The 15,811-nt window shown below is 43.4% G+C and overlaps 2 protein-coding genes across 9 annotated transcripts in view; one reads left to right on the forward strand and one right to left on the reverse strand.

Annotated features, from left to right (window-relative positions):
* The window catches only part of AATK (apoptosis associated tyrosine kinase), a 92,986-nt gene extending 82,789 nt beyond the window's left edge, over nucleotides 1-10,197 (forward strand). For all 5 annotated transcript variants that reach the window (XM_063456304.1, XM_063456305.1, XM_063456308.1 and 2 more), the window contains one exon: nucleotides 7,602-10,197. In XM_063456304.1, coding sequence (XP_063312374.1) covers nucleotides 7,602-7,630 — 29 coding nt within the window. In that variant the 3' untranslated portion in view covers nucleotides 7,631-10,197. The remainder of the gene's footprint in view (nucleotides 1-7,601) is intronic.
* A 5,206-nt stretch (nucleotides 10,198-15,403) lies between these two features.
* The window catches only part of BAIAP2 (BAR/IMD domain containing adaptor protein 2), a 141,016-nt gene continuing 140,608 nt past the window's right edge, over nucleotides 15,404-15,811 (reverse strand). For 2 of the 4 annotated variants that reach the window (XM_063456319.1, XM_063456318.1), the window contains exon 14: nucleotides 15,404-15,665. In XM_063456319.1, the coding sequence (XP_063312389.1) occupies nucleotides 15,596-15,665 (70 nt within the window). In that variant the 3' untranslated portion in view covers nucleotides 15,404-15,595. The remainder of the gene's footprint in view (nucleotides 15,666-15,811) is intronic. The other 2 variants (XM_063456323.1, XM_063456322.1) reach the window with 1 other exon arrangement.

A 15,811-nucleotide genomic window follows, 5' to 3' on the forward strand; every position in this document is an offset into this window, starting at 1 on the left:
TGAGGATTTTCTTGATAGGGTAGGAAGTTAAGAAAGGTGCGTGATTAGGGAAGGTTGTGAGGCCGTGGTGTTGTACCCCGGTAAGGTAGAGTTTAATTGTATTGTGTGATAGTTTAAGGTGTAGGTGACAGAAGGAGGCAAAAGCCACCATAGTTTTAATGGAAAAGTTTCCTTGTAAGTAAAACTCTGCAGTGAATTTGTTAAAAATAGTCAGTGCCCTATCGTAAGTGATAGTGGTGTTGGGTGAAAGTGCGTGGTGCGTGAGTGCCTGTGTGTGGTGTAATAGTCCGCTTAATCCAGGATAAGCTTGTGGTACGGTGGTATCCTGGATGGTAGGTGGTGGGCCGAAGGGGGTGCCTGGAAGAAGACCTGAAATTGAGAGCGTGAAAGAGCTTCAGCAGCTGTGTTATGGACACCAGGGATGTGAAACAATGTGAATGTTTCTCTAAAGGCCGGCAAGGCATCCATCTCAGTGGGCCAGTAATCCCTAACCAGTGGTTGCCAAAATGCCTGTGAACCCTGTGTGTGCTGCTGTGTCTGTGTAAATTGTGGGTGAGAGCTCTAAAAGTGGTGGAATGAACAAAGAGACCCTGTACCATTCGGCCAGAAATCTACTCCACGTGTGTAAACCTGCCCTGGCCGGATCGTCCAGAATGATTGGGCAGGAGTCGGGCACCCCATGGAGCAAAATAAGTAGCTTAGAGACAAAAAAGACCCACCCCGCGGAGTGATACGTATCGCTAAGACAAGGGACCCCAGTGAGGACTGAAGTCCCTTCCCGCGCACGCAACACTCCGTAGGAACAGGACAACTTTTCCCTAATGTGAATCAGTTTCTCTGGTGGTAGGCTGGCTTGAAAAGTTGTGGTGTCTAAGACTATCCCCAAGAAAACCAGCTTGGTAGAGAGACCAAGCGTTTGCTTGGTGACAGAAGGACCCAAGTGTAGTGAAAAGGGATGTGATGCTTTGACTACTGCTGGGTGTATGTGAGCCTGGTACAAGCAACAAAAACAGTCCAGATAGTGGATAACTTATGGACACCTGATTATGTTTAGGAGCAGCCCACAGAGGGTTTCTGTGATGATGTCAAAAAACTTTGGGCTGCTCCTAGACCCGAACGTGAGCTGGGTAGAGAAAAAATACTTATCCCTCCATTTTACACCGTACAAGTGCCGTAGTGAAGGGTGAATGGGTAGCAGTTTAAAGGCATTGGTTATACCTGTCTTGCTTAACCATGCCTGACTACCTGCTGAGATAGTAGCTTGCATGGCATCATCAATATTGGCATATTACAGTGAGAACTCCTCAGCGGGTATGAAAGAGTTGATGGTGGGAATGGAGGAAGAAATGAGGTGCAGAGAGGTTAATAAACAAACGTTTTTTTATTGGAGTATTTGTATAAGATGAGCAAGAGCTGAACGTGACACCAGCCTTGATTGTGGACAGAAGGTGGTCCACCGTAAGCGAGTCATAGGATGCAGATAATAGGATTTAGGGCATTCAAGTGTACCTGTGGGGATGGCAATAAGGTCCGTGTAAAAACCCCTGTGAGAAATCCGTCATAATATAAACTTCCAAATGCCTAGCTGGGTGTGAATACAGATAGTAATCCAGAATGTCAATGTAAACCCTGGTTACTCATGTCTTAGGTGACAGTCGGGCCGGGCACATGGTGTGAGCTCTGAAGCAAATGGAGCAGATGTGCAACAACCTGCATGCACTGTAACTGCATGCCCCCGCATTAAAGTTATTGCACACCTGCGCCTTGCCCAGGAATGAAATGGGCTGCCCAGCTTGTCTCTCTGCCCGCCTTCCTGTCGTGTGTGGGGTGAAGGAGTGGTGAGAAGTGCAGGTGGAAGCGGAAGGGTCTGCGTCGCAAGGGCACAAGTCGGTGGAGTGAGAAGTGGAACTACAGGAGGCACAGGACGGGGGCCTCAAACCGGCAAAGTGACGGCAAAACAGTTCTGTGTCCATCTGGCACCAGTCGATTCTTACGTTGAACTGTGCCAGATGAGTAGCTACCTTGGCCGACACTGATTTGTGATAGTCATAAAATGAGGACCCTCCGTACTTGATGCCTAAGTCAACCACCTTGTGCATGTATATATCAAGCTCTTCCCTCCTATGTGGGTACACCGTGCAGATGGCGTCACGATAAATGCCAAAGGCGATGACAAACTGGGGAATGGATCTCTGGCTTTTAAGACTACTGAAATGTCACCGTAATTATAAGCTCTGTTCTCTAGGATGTCTTGGGAGGCTATGAGTAGTGACACTAGATTAACATCCTTTCCATCAAGAATTTCCTTCTTTATGGAAGCTGGAACAGAGTGGGCCGGTGAAACGTATAGGGTAGTGATAGTGGCTGGTGGGGGAGGGGAATGAGGGGTATGCCAGTCTGTACAGCCGAGACCACCAGGGGAGGGCCTGCTGGGCCTGTCAAGTCACCTGGTGTGGCTATGGCCGATTCCACTTTCAGCAGCCTGTTGTTGATCGTTTGGAGGTTGGCAAAAATAGCAGCCAAGGTCTCCTGAGTGGGATCTGAGTTGTTAACTGGAGTTGTATAGTTCTGTATTTCTAGCCGTGGCTGGAAAGGGGATACCCCTGAGTCTGAGCTCTGCTTAAATATTAGGAATGGTCCAATATCTCAGGGATCTGGGTGTGGAAGGGGTGAGGGATTCCTCTGGAGACCCAGGCCTGATTGGCGTGCTGGGTATTTCGTCCAACGGAAAATCGATGATTGGGATGGATTCTTGTGACATTCTGAAAAAGGAATAATGAATTTGGATAAGTAGGGTGTCATGGAGGTGGGGATAAGACCTTCGGAGAACTGGCCTGCTAACTAGTGCCGAGGTGAAGAATTTACCTAGAACAAAGTGACAGGTGAGGCCCTGCTAGTGCCAGGTGGCGGTGATAGGCTCTACCTATGGTTTGGGCTGAGGGAATTCGTGGCCACTTGAACGTGGTGGCAGGATGTTGGCCTCTCGATGACCGTAAGAGATTCAAAACGTGTGGCTGTGACTTGGGAAGCCCTAGCTGTAGCCCTAAAGAAGGGCTAGCGAGGTTGCTAACTATTATTTTGTCGTGGGGCTGAACCTCCGTGTTGAGGTGGGGAGTAGACCTCGCGGAACTGGTGTATTTACTTAGGATACCTAACCCTAAATGCCAGTTCTCTAGCCTGATGGGGCTCGTCTCTTTGAATGATGTACTTGAGCGTATGTAGATACTAACCTTGTCAAGGCATAGGAAGACTTCAATATATCTTCTTGCTTCTGAAGGGAACAGGTCCAATCAAGGTATCCTAAGGGTAAGATAGATGCTAGTGTGCCTGAGGCGTGCCACTGGCATGCCTGGTGTAAAAATGTTGAACGTATGGATAGGGATAGGTGTGTATCAATGATACTGTAACGTAAGAACCTGTGTAAGCTGAGGGACCTGAATGTTGGTCCGAAATTTTCCCCTGTGTAAAAAAATGGTGTGTTTCATAGATTTATATGACCATAGCCCGAGAAATAGTGAGACAGATTTAATATTTTAGCCAGTAGTAACTGATGAGCCATATGCTTAACACATAAATTAATATAGGATGCAGAAAATGCGAAAGGTGAGTTATTTTGTTTAAACAAATGGCATTACGAAATACATTTAATAACAGATTAGTAAATTTAATCATTGAAGCCTCCTGCGTTCGGCTAAAAACGAACAAACGGAGAGGACTGTAAGCAGAAAATAAATACCTGCGGTCGGTTAATGGGCCGCACGAAAGAATAAACAAAAGCCATGTACATTGCGGTCGACTGTTTAAACCATACGAATTAATAGACGAACGTGAATAAGTTAGTGCGGTCGGCAGTTTAGTTATGCAAAAGAACGTAGGTGTGTGTACTCTGCGGTCAGCTGTTAGCCGCACGAACTGCAGAAGTACACGAACGGTTAAAATGCTCAAACGGGTAAGTATTATGAAGGGAGCCTATCCCCGCGTTTTTAGGCCCGAGCGTGGGAAATACAGTTGCAAGAAAAAGTATGTGAACCCTTTGGAATGATATGGATTTCTGCACAAATTGGTCATCTGATCATCTTCTAAGTCACAACAATAGACAATCACAGTCTGCTTAAACTAATAACACACAAAGAATGAAATGTTGCCATGTTTTTATTGAACACACCATGTAAACATTCATAGTACAGGTGGAAAAAGTATGTGAACCCTTGGATTTAATAACTGGTTGAACCTCCTTTGGCAGCAATAACTTCAACCAAACGTTTCCTGTAGTTGCAGATCAGATGTGCACAACGGTCAGGAGTAATTCTTGACCATTCCTCTTTACAGATATGTTTCAATTCAGCATTCAGAAATATTCTTGGGATGTCTGGTGTGAATCGCTTTCTTGAGGTCATGCCACAGCATCCCAATCGGGTTGAGGTCAGGACTCTGACTGGGCCACTTTAGAAGGCGTATTTTCTTCTGTTTAAGCCATTCTGTTGTTGATTTACTTCTATGCTTTGGGTCATTGTCCTGTTGCAACACCCATCTTCTGTTGAGCTTCAGCTGGTAGACAGATGGCCTTAAGTTCTCCTGCAAAATGTCTTGATAAACTTGGGAATTCATTTTTCCTTCAATGATAGCAATCTGTCCAGGCCCTGACGCAGGAAAGCAACCCCAAACTATGATGCCCCCACCACCATACTTCACAGTTGGGATGAAGTTTTGATGTTGGTGTGCTGTGCCTTTTTTTCGCCACACATAGTGTTGTGTGTTTCTTCCAAACAACTCAACTTTGGTTTCATCTGTCCACAGAATATTTTGCCAGTATTGCTGTGGAACATCCAGGTGCTCTTGTGCAAACTGTAAACGTGCAGCAATGTTTTGTTTGGACAGCAGTGGCTTCCTCTGTGGTATCCTTCCATGAAATCCATTCTTGTTTAGTGTTTTACGTATTGTAGATTCGCTAACAGGGATGTTAGCATTTGCCAGTGACTTTTGTAAGTCTTTAGCTGACACTCTAGGATTCTTCTTCACCTCAATGAGCAGTCTGCGCTGTGCTCTTGTAGTCATCTTTACAGGACGGCCACTCCTAGGGAGAGTAGCAGCAGTGCTGAACTTTCGCCATTTATAAACAGTTTGTCTTACCGTGGACTGATGAACAGCAAGGCTTTTGGAGATACTTTTATAACCCTTTCCAGCTTTATGCAAGTGAGCAATTCTTAATCGTAGGTCTTCTGAGAGATCTTTTGTGCAAGGCATCATTCACATCAGGCAATGCTTCTTGTGAAAAGCAAACCCAGAACTGGTGTGTGTTTTTTATAGGGCAGGGCAGCTGTAACCAACACCTCCAATCTCATCTCATTGATTGGACTCCAGTTGGCTGACATCTCACTCCAATTAGCTCTTGGAGATGTCATTAGTCTAGGGGTTCACATACTTTTTCCACCTGTACTATGAATGTTTACATGGTGTGTTCAATAAAAACATGGCTACATTTCATTCTTTGTGTGTTATTAGTTTAAGCAGACTGTGATTGTCTATTGTTGTGACTTAGATGATGATCATATCACATTTTATGACCAATTTGTGCAGAAATCCATATCATTCCAAAGGGTTCACATATTTTTTTCTTGCAACTGTAGCTGAACTCTATTTACCACGTTATGCTTACGTGGACGTGCCGGTCCCGTGACCGGAAGCCGGGTAGCGATGTCTGTTAGAAGCCGGTTGGCAGGCACGGAGGTCGGAGGCAGGAGAGCTGCTGGCGACAAACTGCTGTTGGAGGCTGGAATTTTGGCGGGAACTATGGACCGGAAGTGCTGGGACAAATAGCTTGAACGACAAAGGTAAGTAGGGGGGTACGAGTTTAAATAGGGGTCAGAACTCCTTCCACAAATTCAGGCCAAATGGCCTTTTAACATATATATATATGTGTATCTATATAATGTATGTGTATTTATATAATGTGTGTGTATGATGTATGTGTATATATTTATATATGTATATAATGTGTGTCTGTGTGTGTATATATATATATATATATATATATATATATTTATTTCCTGTCCTACCTTTTTGCAGTGAGGTGGTCCAGCAGTTTCCCTGGTGGTCTGGTGAGCTGTCTGTGGAGCAGACACCTCGGAAGGCCCCTTTCTGGTCTCTGACCGGGTAGGAGCACCTCCAGAGGGCAGCCTGTACAGTGAGCAGCATTGCGCTGTGCAATCTCGAATGATCTCTAGATCTCCTTGCCGGGAATTTCATTTGCAATGGTTGTAATCATACTCTGGATCCTCACCATTTCTTGGAATTGGCTGAGAAGCTGGCACACCGTACATAGTGCCCTGTCGTCTGCTTATAGACTCCCCTCTGCTTCCTGCCTTATGCAATTTCATGTTTTTTGTACACTTTATAGAGAGCTACACAGGACTATCATACCTACCCAACGGTAACTAGTTGCTGTTATTTCTCATAGCTCTGCTCTAAGATTCTTACAGTCCGTTTTCTTATTTTTACCTAGCGTAGCATGTTTCCAAATAATAGCCTGGATCAGACCTACTATATTAACGGCATGTGCAGTCAGGTACTACGACAGGTGTGCTCAGCTCAGGTACTACGACAGGTGTGCTCAGCTCAGGTACTACGACAGGTGTGCTCAGCTCAGGTACTACGACAGGTGTGCTCAGCTCAGGTACTACGACAGGTGTGCTCAGCTCAGGTACTACGACAGGTGTAATCAGCTCAGGTACTATGACAGGTGTGCTCAGCTCGGGTGCTACGACAGGTGTAATCAGCTCAGGTACTACGACAGGTGTGCTCAGCTCAGGTACTACGACAGGTGTAATCAGCTCAGGTACTATTACAGGTGTGCTCAGCTCGGGTGCTACGACAGGTGTAATCAGCTCAGGTACTACGACAGGTGTGCTCAGCTCAGGTACTACGACAGGTGTAATCAGCTCAGGTACTATGACAGGTGTGCTCAGCACAGGTACTACGACAGGTGTGCTCAGCTCAGGTACTACGACAGGTGTGCTCAGCGCAGGTACTACAACAGGTGTGCTCAGCTCAGGTGCTACGACAGGTGTAATCAGCTCAGGTACCACGACAGGTGTGCTCAGCTCAGTTGCTACGACAGGTGTGTTTAGCTCAGGTACTACGACAGGTGTAAGCAGTTCAGTATGTTAATGCTATGTCCTAGCCTGACCTTGGCCCCATCTTTTACTAAAATATGATGCCAATCTGTGAGCCAAGCTAATGTTCCCCTTTGTTATGTATGATCTGTCTTACTCACACACGCATGGTCTAGTAGCTGAAATGTGCAATGTTATTAGAGGCCATACAATTATCCCTAACTGTTGATTACTCAGCTGGCAGTAGCTGTTGTGGCATTGCTTGTCTCTTTGTATTTTACATGCACGAAAAAATAAAGAATTTCTAAAATAAATAAATAATAAAAATAAAAAAATAGAAGAGTACAAATACCCTGTCTGAAAAATGACAGAAATACCCATTAATTTATTAAACACGTGTAGCTGTGTAGATCACATTTCCACTTTAAAAAAAGAAGATCCATTGAATATTCACATTTTGATTATATCTTTATTGTGATTTATTTTTAGGGAGCACCAATTCGGGGGGACGGGTGTGAGATTTCAGTTTGGGGCTCACATTAGATGCCTGAAGCTCAGGACCGAACAACGCATGCTGAGGAGTGGGGATCCCAAGGAAGAGGTTTAATTCATGTTTGCTGCTGTCCACAAACTCTGTCCGTGACCCAACCACTGCTACATGCTCAGCCGTTTTGTATGCATTGCGTTCAGGGCATTCTTACATTTTTATTTTATTTTTGGAAATTGTCTGGGAGTGCACACCTGTTTTTTTTGGTTTGTGCTCCAGAAAGCATGGGACCTGTGTATGTGTAGAACGAGTTACGTGTGTGTGTGCGTGCGTGCACAAATCTATATAAGCCTACACAATGCTGTATGTGGACGTGGGTGAATGTGGTTTGTATGTGTCTCACGTATCTCCTTTCAGACAGTCCTTTGCAGGGAAACAAAGTTTTTCTTTGGATTTTATTGGTGTCTGTGCAGTTTGGTCTATGTCTGGATGCCGTTCGGCCTGGAACCCCCTCGGTGTCACTGAATCTGCTTTGTGAGGGTGACAGTGATGGTGTGTCCGTAACCTCCAGTTCATGGGCTTGGCTTCAAAAACTTGTCTAACCTCCTGTGCGCTTGTCATTAACCCGGAGAGAGTGGCACACGTAGTTTGGAAAATTCCGGTTGAACAAACCTTTCTACTGTCATTAACTTTGAAAAGCACTGATATATCCATATATTGTAATGACTGGAGTTAATGTTGAATCTGAACGGATTTATGCTGTAATAACCCTATTTATTCCATCTTCTGACTACTAGTCCTCACTCTGTATATAACCGATAGACCACCTTCTCCTGTCTCATAAGTGGATCTTATCACGCTCAGTTGAAGTGAAAACTAAGGACTAGTGGCTTGGTATATCGCAGCCACGCGCTGTATTGCTCCATGTACAGTGTAGCTCTGGACGCCGCTATTCATGGTCCATTTACCTGTGCTCACATTTTCAAACTGACTGCGCCTTCGGGGCCATTTAATATATGTATCAGGATCTTGCATTCTCCATAGTACATAATGGCATATTGCAATGTATGTCTATATAGGTTACATAGATGGATGTGTGAGAATATTTATTTTTTTGTAAACAGATTATAAAAGAACGATTTATCTTTCCAAGTCCTGGGGTTTGTGGGTGTTGAGAGCTGCGGAGAAGCAGTGTGACCCAGTGTATATACTGTAATCGAAGGCGTAAAGCTAACTGTACAAAGGATTTATTTTTACAATGACCTTCATATTATCACCAGGACTGTTTTACACATCTACAAACATAGTTATCTTTGCATTGCACCAACATCAATCTATCTCTTTAAACATCTCACAAACTATCATAGTAAAGGTGCGGTTCGTGCTGTGGTGTTGTCCTTGTCACACCGGCATTTCATCAACGTAAACATATCTCCAAGACAGATCTTCTTCTCACATTAACGCTTAGCCTTTGACATGATTGCCAGCGATTGCACTTTATCACCAAGAATACCCAGGGATCAGCTTAATTTCTGCTCTCCTTTCCATTTATGTTCCATAAGTCTGGACGATCCATCTTCAACAGGGATGGCCAAAACGTAGGTCCCCAGCTCTTTTACAATTGCAACATATATGATATTGTGGCAGCCTTGAAGCTGGTAAAGCATTGTGGCGGCTGCAGTTGTAAAGCAGATGTCTATCTCATAGGATAGTTCTCCTCTGTCTACCACCTGCTAAATTTCTTGTGCATGTTGGTAATCTTGCCCACCGTGGCTGCTGTAACATTAATGAGCTCTCACTATTCCAGTCTTTACGCAGTACATTTAAAGTATTGCAACGTGAGAGATTGTCTATGGTCCATTGAATGTTTTGACAGAATGGGAACTTAGCCACCTATAATGTATTGAGATGTTATCATTTGATGGGAAACCTGTCCAGCCCCGGTCTTACTTTGGCAAGAGGTGTCACATCTATGTCACCACTACAAAGCCTAGATATATAGTCTATATATATATATATATGATTGGTGGTAATATCCCTTGATATTTAACTTCTGCTATAAACAAATCTTGGAGGATAAATCCAATAAATATATAAAACCAAAACTATGGAGTGTATTCAGGATTTTTGTTTCCTACGTCGGTCTCTGCCCAGAAGCCTTGCCTCCTGTAATAAATGTTAGTTGCGTTATTCAGGAGGGCAATGCTTGGCACACAAAGCCATTTTGTTGAGCAACTTTAGGATTACTCATTCCTAAAAAGGATTAAACACATTTCAGTATAGGATGGAGGTCCTGTCATGAAGGAGCTTGCAGTGGTTCACACTACAATTATAACATAATAATAATTGTATGTGCTCTTAAAGCAGATCTGTCATGTTTCAATATTTTATAAGGATATATTCTTTATGAAATACTCATTGATTGTGTTGGAATTTCATTAAAATTTCAACTCAATCCAATTATGTCTGAACATAAAGTAGGGACTACTTTGTCTTATGGAAAAGTCTTAGTTTGACAAAAGGCAGAGCCCTGAAGTAAGTTTTGAAGAGACCAGCAAGACGAAGATGGCGGCGGTCGAGGGGGACAGTTTGAGGTGCACCCCACACAGGATCACTTTCGGGGGTCTTTGCAAGATATGCTAGAACCCCAAAAACTGACGCATGCGGTTAATGATTTTAATTTACTGGGTCCCCTTTTCTCCATTAAAAATCGTGAGCCTCCTCGTTGTAGTCAGATTCCCTCCTTTGACATAATCAATACGGATTACTGGTATCCAGTTAGATGGTTCTCACTAGGACACATGGCGCATGCTGCGGTTGAAACCAGTGCTTCTCTATAATAAGTATTATGAACGAGTAAGACAGGAAACTCTCCTGGATGTCAAGGGGGTGCAACTAACGGCACTTTAAAAAGTGGATTTCTCTTGAAATTGGCAGTTTTATGAAATAAGCCTGTAGGGGCATGCAATTAACATCCAGGCGAAGAGCTTTATAGGACTTGAATATCCCTTTAGTGCAGGGATAGGCAACCTTCGGCTCTCCAGATGTTGTGGACTACATCCCCCATAATGCTCTTGCACACATAATGCTGGCAAAGCATCATGGGAGGTGTAGTCCACAACATCTGGAGAGCCGAAGGTTGCCTATCCCGGCGTTTAGTGGTAGGTTTAATTAGGTGTGTCCAACTTAATTAGATACGAGTGGATGGCAGATGATATACATTGAGATCCCTCCACTCTTATGATCGACCCTGTGAGGTTAGGAAATGCGGTCTGGATACACTCTCAGCAATATGCCTTTACTAAATGTAACACCGACATGGATTGGATCCTAGGAGAGAGAGCTGATTTCCTGCTATCCCTTCCCTAACTCAGCATTGGTTAAACAGAATTTCCTAGTGGGCCAAGTAACTGGAGCAACCTGCCCATCGCTGCCAGCCACTTCTCACTTGCTTTGCCAGTGAATACGTGTAATACCTGGCACCAAATAACCCAGAGATTGGAGAGCGTTTGGAAAGCCTTAGTACCTACCTGTCAGACTATTCCATTTGTCCTTCCTTCTGTACATTGACCACTTCCCCCTATCATAGATCAGCTGTTACAGTCACTGAGCGGTTTGTTTTAATACACAAATTATTTTTGCAGACAAACCTCTCCTCCATCATCCACATACAGACATCATCTCCCAGCTGCTCCGATACGTTAATTGAAATAAACTGCAGGTGGCGGTCACATCTGAGTGCGATGTGTCGTGTAACGGCGTAGTGGGAGGGGCAATAGTGTTTTCACATTAAAACAAAGTCATGCAGGATTATTTATTATAGTGTGAACTGTCGGAAAGTAAAAACACAATTAAAATTTTAGGCCGAAATATCTGAAGTAGAAATAATCTGCAGCCCAGCTGTGTTTTCATTTTGGCCTGATAATCTGTGCTGGTGATTAAGATGTGGATGTTCCCATGGGAGGAGGAATGAAACATTTTCTATAAGGGCAGCTGTCATAGCTTAGCTCAAGGTGCCGGGTGCCTTACAATCTGGGGAGGGGGTTGCTTATTTAAAGTTATATTGTCTTGCTGATGCCGATGGGAGTTGTAGTCCAGCATGCTTCACACAAGGCGTCACTTGGCAATACGAAGACGAGTTTTACAATGTTGGGCAAAATTGAAAAAAAATAAACAAGTCCCTGCTTTGCACTAGTGAATTCACTGCTTATTGAATTGCCCCCACAGTGTAATTTGTTGAAGAATTTGATGTGTTACGGTTCATAGAGGAACAAGTTGGAGCATGGAGCGTAGCTGGAGAGGCCGCACACTCCCAGCATCCTCAGCTTCACTTCGCTCAGTGCACTCTGAACGCTGTACACAGTATGTGCTATTTTTGTACAATTCATCTTGGGTAACTCAATGAAGAGAAAATGACAAACGTATGTTATTGTTGCCAAAGAGATGTAAAGCGGCATTAGGGGTTTATTGGTTTTGGACTAATCTTAATTTTTTTCCCCTTGTTTTTATTTTAATGTTTATTTAGAGAAGTAGGGTACATGTGCAATGAGCGTTCAATAAAATGCAACAGAATGTTTTTTTTGACATGTGACTTTCTGGTTTTCTTGTTTGGCTCTGTGGAATGAGTGGGTAACGCTGCCTCACCAGACGTTTGCCAACATTTCCTGTGATACTGTGCTATGGCAAGGCTAGCCATCACTGCGTTAGGAAACATACAGACAGCAGAGTATCTGCTCCCAGCACCGTGGCAGAGGTCAAGGTGCAGGTAGGTAGGTACTGCAGTGACTCCAACACAATTTAACTTTAGCGTGTGATGAGAAACAGATTTGGGGAGTCTTCATATCTTCTCCCCGACAAAGAGTTTAAAAGGGACACAAAGTACCATAACCTCACCAGTTTTTGGCAAAGCATTGAGCAGTTTGGCTCTTCTGGCACCCGATGTCCACCCTCCTACTGCTGCTGGCATGACAGGGAGATTGACTTTATGTTCTCTGTACAAAAAATGTGAATTTGTATTGTAATGAATGATTAACCCGGCACAGCTCATAGAAAGTTCTGCGTAATCCTGGGAGAAGAATGTTGATGGCTTTGGGTACTGGGAGAGTCTGGCCCACATCGAACTGTGCATGAGTTGCAGGACTAGATGGGGTGTCCTGCATTACACAAATGGTGGGGAGTAGGAGGGACCATTGGATAGGATCTCACTTCTAAAAGGGTCCTGGGAACACCTATACAGGGGGTAATCCTCTTCCAAACAGACACTCAGAGGCAAGTATTTTTATTATAAAAAGGTATTTGACTGAAATCGCATTTAACAAAAAAAAAAACAGCTAAAAATGTCAAAGAACACTTCAGGGTGAATTTAAATAATTATTTAATACCGCGCCCAGACAAATTAAAATGCTGCTCGATACCCTGACTGTAAAATCATAAAGTGCAGAGGACACGTTTTACATTTTAATGGCGTTAAAGACATTCATACAGTAGCTGGTTTTCAAAATGTGTAATATTAGGAATCCTTTCACATAAATCCAGAACTTTCCGTGTGAATAAAATATAAAAATATGAATCAAGTCAATTTAGCAGAGATTATTTTTAGGTGCCAGTGATGAAATCTCGTTGCCCTACCTGTACTACAGAATAATAAATGCAGCCCCTTTGCCCCCCTCCCCAAAAAGTGAAAACATTTTATTTACTTTAAATTAACATAAATTGATGGCATCCACAGTGATTGCTTTGTGAGTGAAATATTCCTTTTATTTATCAAATAAAATGCTCATTATACTAAATAACTCACGCAAAGAAGTAAAAATATAGCGTTCAGTTTGTAACTCGGAGACAGAACGTTAGAATAATGTTGTAAATTGTCTTGATTTACTGATTTTTTTTTAATTAAAAGGAAAACTCCAAGAACTACAGTTTGCTGTAGTGGTTATGGTACAAGGTGTGCCCTGGTGTAGTGGTTATGGTGCTACATGTCAATCGCTAGCTTCCCTCTGTTTAGGTCACACTAAACTGAAGCTTAACAGAAACAAGGCGCTCCTGAAATAATAGCCCACCCCCAAAGAGCACTATTATCTGGGACAGGCTGGTTAACCCAGCACTTTGTAACGTGTTAACATTGTGCAACGGGATGGTTTCTCAGCAGTAGTTAGTTGGTTTGACATAAAGCCAGGGGATGCCAGACAGCCTTATACATAGCAGAATAACCGCTACAGATCATTGCAGTGGTTATAGTGCTACAAGTGCCCCATTAATAAAACACAACTCACTATTTACCCCCTGGCTACAAGTTTGTTACCGCAGGTCCACATCCCTGGGGGGGGTAGCAAGTATCCCTCTCCTTAAAGGACCACTATAGTTCCTGGCACTATAGGGTCCCACTTCCGTCAGGCTCTAGGGGGCTGAAGGGATTAATCACTTACCTTTCTCTAGCGCCGGGTTCCCTCTGCGCCAGGGAACTCTCCTCCCTCTTGACAGCAGCGCTGAATGCGCATGCACGGCAAGAGCCGCGTGCAAATTCAATTAGTCCATAGGAAAACATTTCTCAATGCTTTCCTATGGACGTCAGCGTCTTCTCACTGCGATTTTCACAGTAAGAATCGCGGAAGCGCCTCTAGCGGCTGTCAGGGAGACAGCCACTAGAGGCTGGATTAACCCTAGTGTAAACATAGTTTCTCTGAAACTGCTATGTTTACAGCTGCAGGGTTAACCCTAGATGGACCTGGCACCCAGACCACTTCATTGAGCTGAAGTGGTCTGGGTGCCCATAGTGGCTTTAATCTGAATATCACCAAGCTGCTTTAACAGAACACGTAATGACAGTAAACACACACAGGTTTGGTCGTTAACCAGGTTTTAAGGTGTTTTAGCAAAGAGAGTTGGAACATTTGGCTACCCTGGCCTAACCGCTGGATGTTTTATTTAGTAAGATAAGGAGCCACCATGTTCCTGGCCCATCTTAGTGCCTATCGCTTCCAGTGATTATAGACCTCTGAGATCTTTTAGTGTAATCTAGCTCATACTTATTGTTCTAGAAGGTGTTTATTTTATAAATCTCCACACACACACATTTTATACACATACACATACACATATTTTCTTTTTAAAGCTTATGCATTTACAGTTAAAGATCATTCTAATATTAAACTCCGAGCTGCACGTGCATTGCAGACCCTCTTTGGCATGTGTTTCCATCAAACAAGTGCAGCTTACTATAAAAATGAGATGCTATAAACCAAGCTTTATTACAAATATATGATTGGATAGAATAAATCAAATGTTATATAATGGTGGAGAGGCCAGCCCCTCCAAGCTCTACCCTCACTCACCAACTAAGAGCATGCGGACATCTAGCAATCTTGCTTGGAATTGGACCTAATCTCTTGCTAGGGTAGCGGTGACCCCCAAAGTATTAATGTGCAAATGGCATGCTGCATTATGGTTTGTCAAGGCCTGAGGGTAAAAGCTGTAACGTCCCTCAATGCTAAGAAAGCACATCCCAAACGATAGAATTTGAATCCATTAAATAAAGTTTATATATTATATAAATAGGTCTGGACCTATGCATGTCTCATAAAAGACACTTCAATTATTTTCTAATATTTATTTTTTAAAGGAACCTCTTGATTCCAAAAATGGTTGTGTATATAACCCTTATATAATATAACCGGCAATCACTGGAATAAAACACAAGGTGTGAGATTTCTATTTACATTTTTTAGGCATTGTGAGGGGGAAGACTAGTCAATTAATAGCCCCCCCCCCCCCCCCTAATTCTCACGCAAGTCTTAACTGCAAAAAAAAAACAAAAAAAGTCTGATCCCACCCATTTTCCAGACACAAAGGTGCTTCCTGGCCCTGTATAACCAAATTGCTGTCTTGCAGACCCTAGTCCCCTTATAATTGCTTGGTTCAAACTAATTCACCAGCGTGAGGAACCTCTACTGGAGGTCGGACCAAGCAGAATCAGTCTCTGTGCAGGGAATCTGGAGGTTCAGTTCACAAGGGGCGCAGATCTGTCGTTTGTAGCGGTGGGTCTAAGTCGAACTTCAAGGAAGGGGTTTCTGTTGGAACAGAAAGGTTAGATGGAGGTAGATGAAGATTGTGAGATGAAAGGATGGTTAACACACAGGACATACAAACAAACAGCACCATAAATGGACAATGTGGCTTATTTTAGGAAACTGTAATAATCAAGGAGTCGTACAGA

This window comes from Pelobates fuscus, chromosome 5, assembly GCF_036172605.1.
Source record: "Pelobates fuscus isolate aPelFus1 chromosome 5, aPelFus1.pri, whole genome shotgun sequence".
In the NCBI taxonomy this organism is placed as follows: Eukaryota; Metazoa; Chordata; class Amphibia; order Anura; family Pelobatidae; genus Pelobates; species Pelobates fuscus.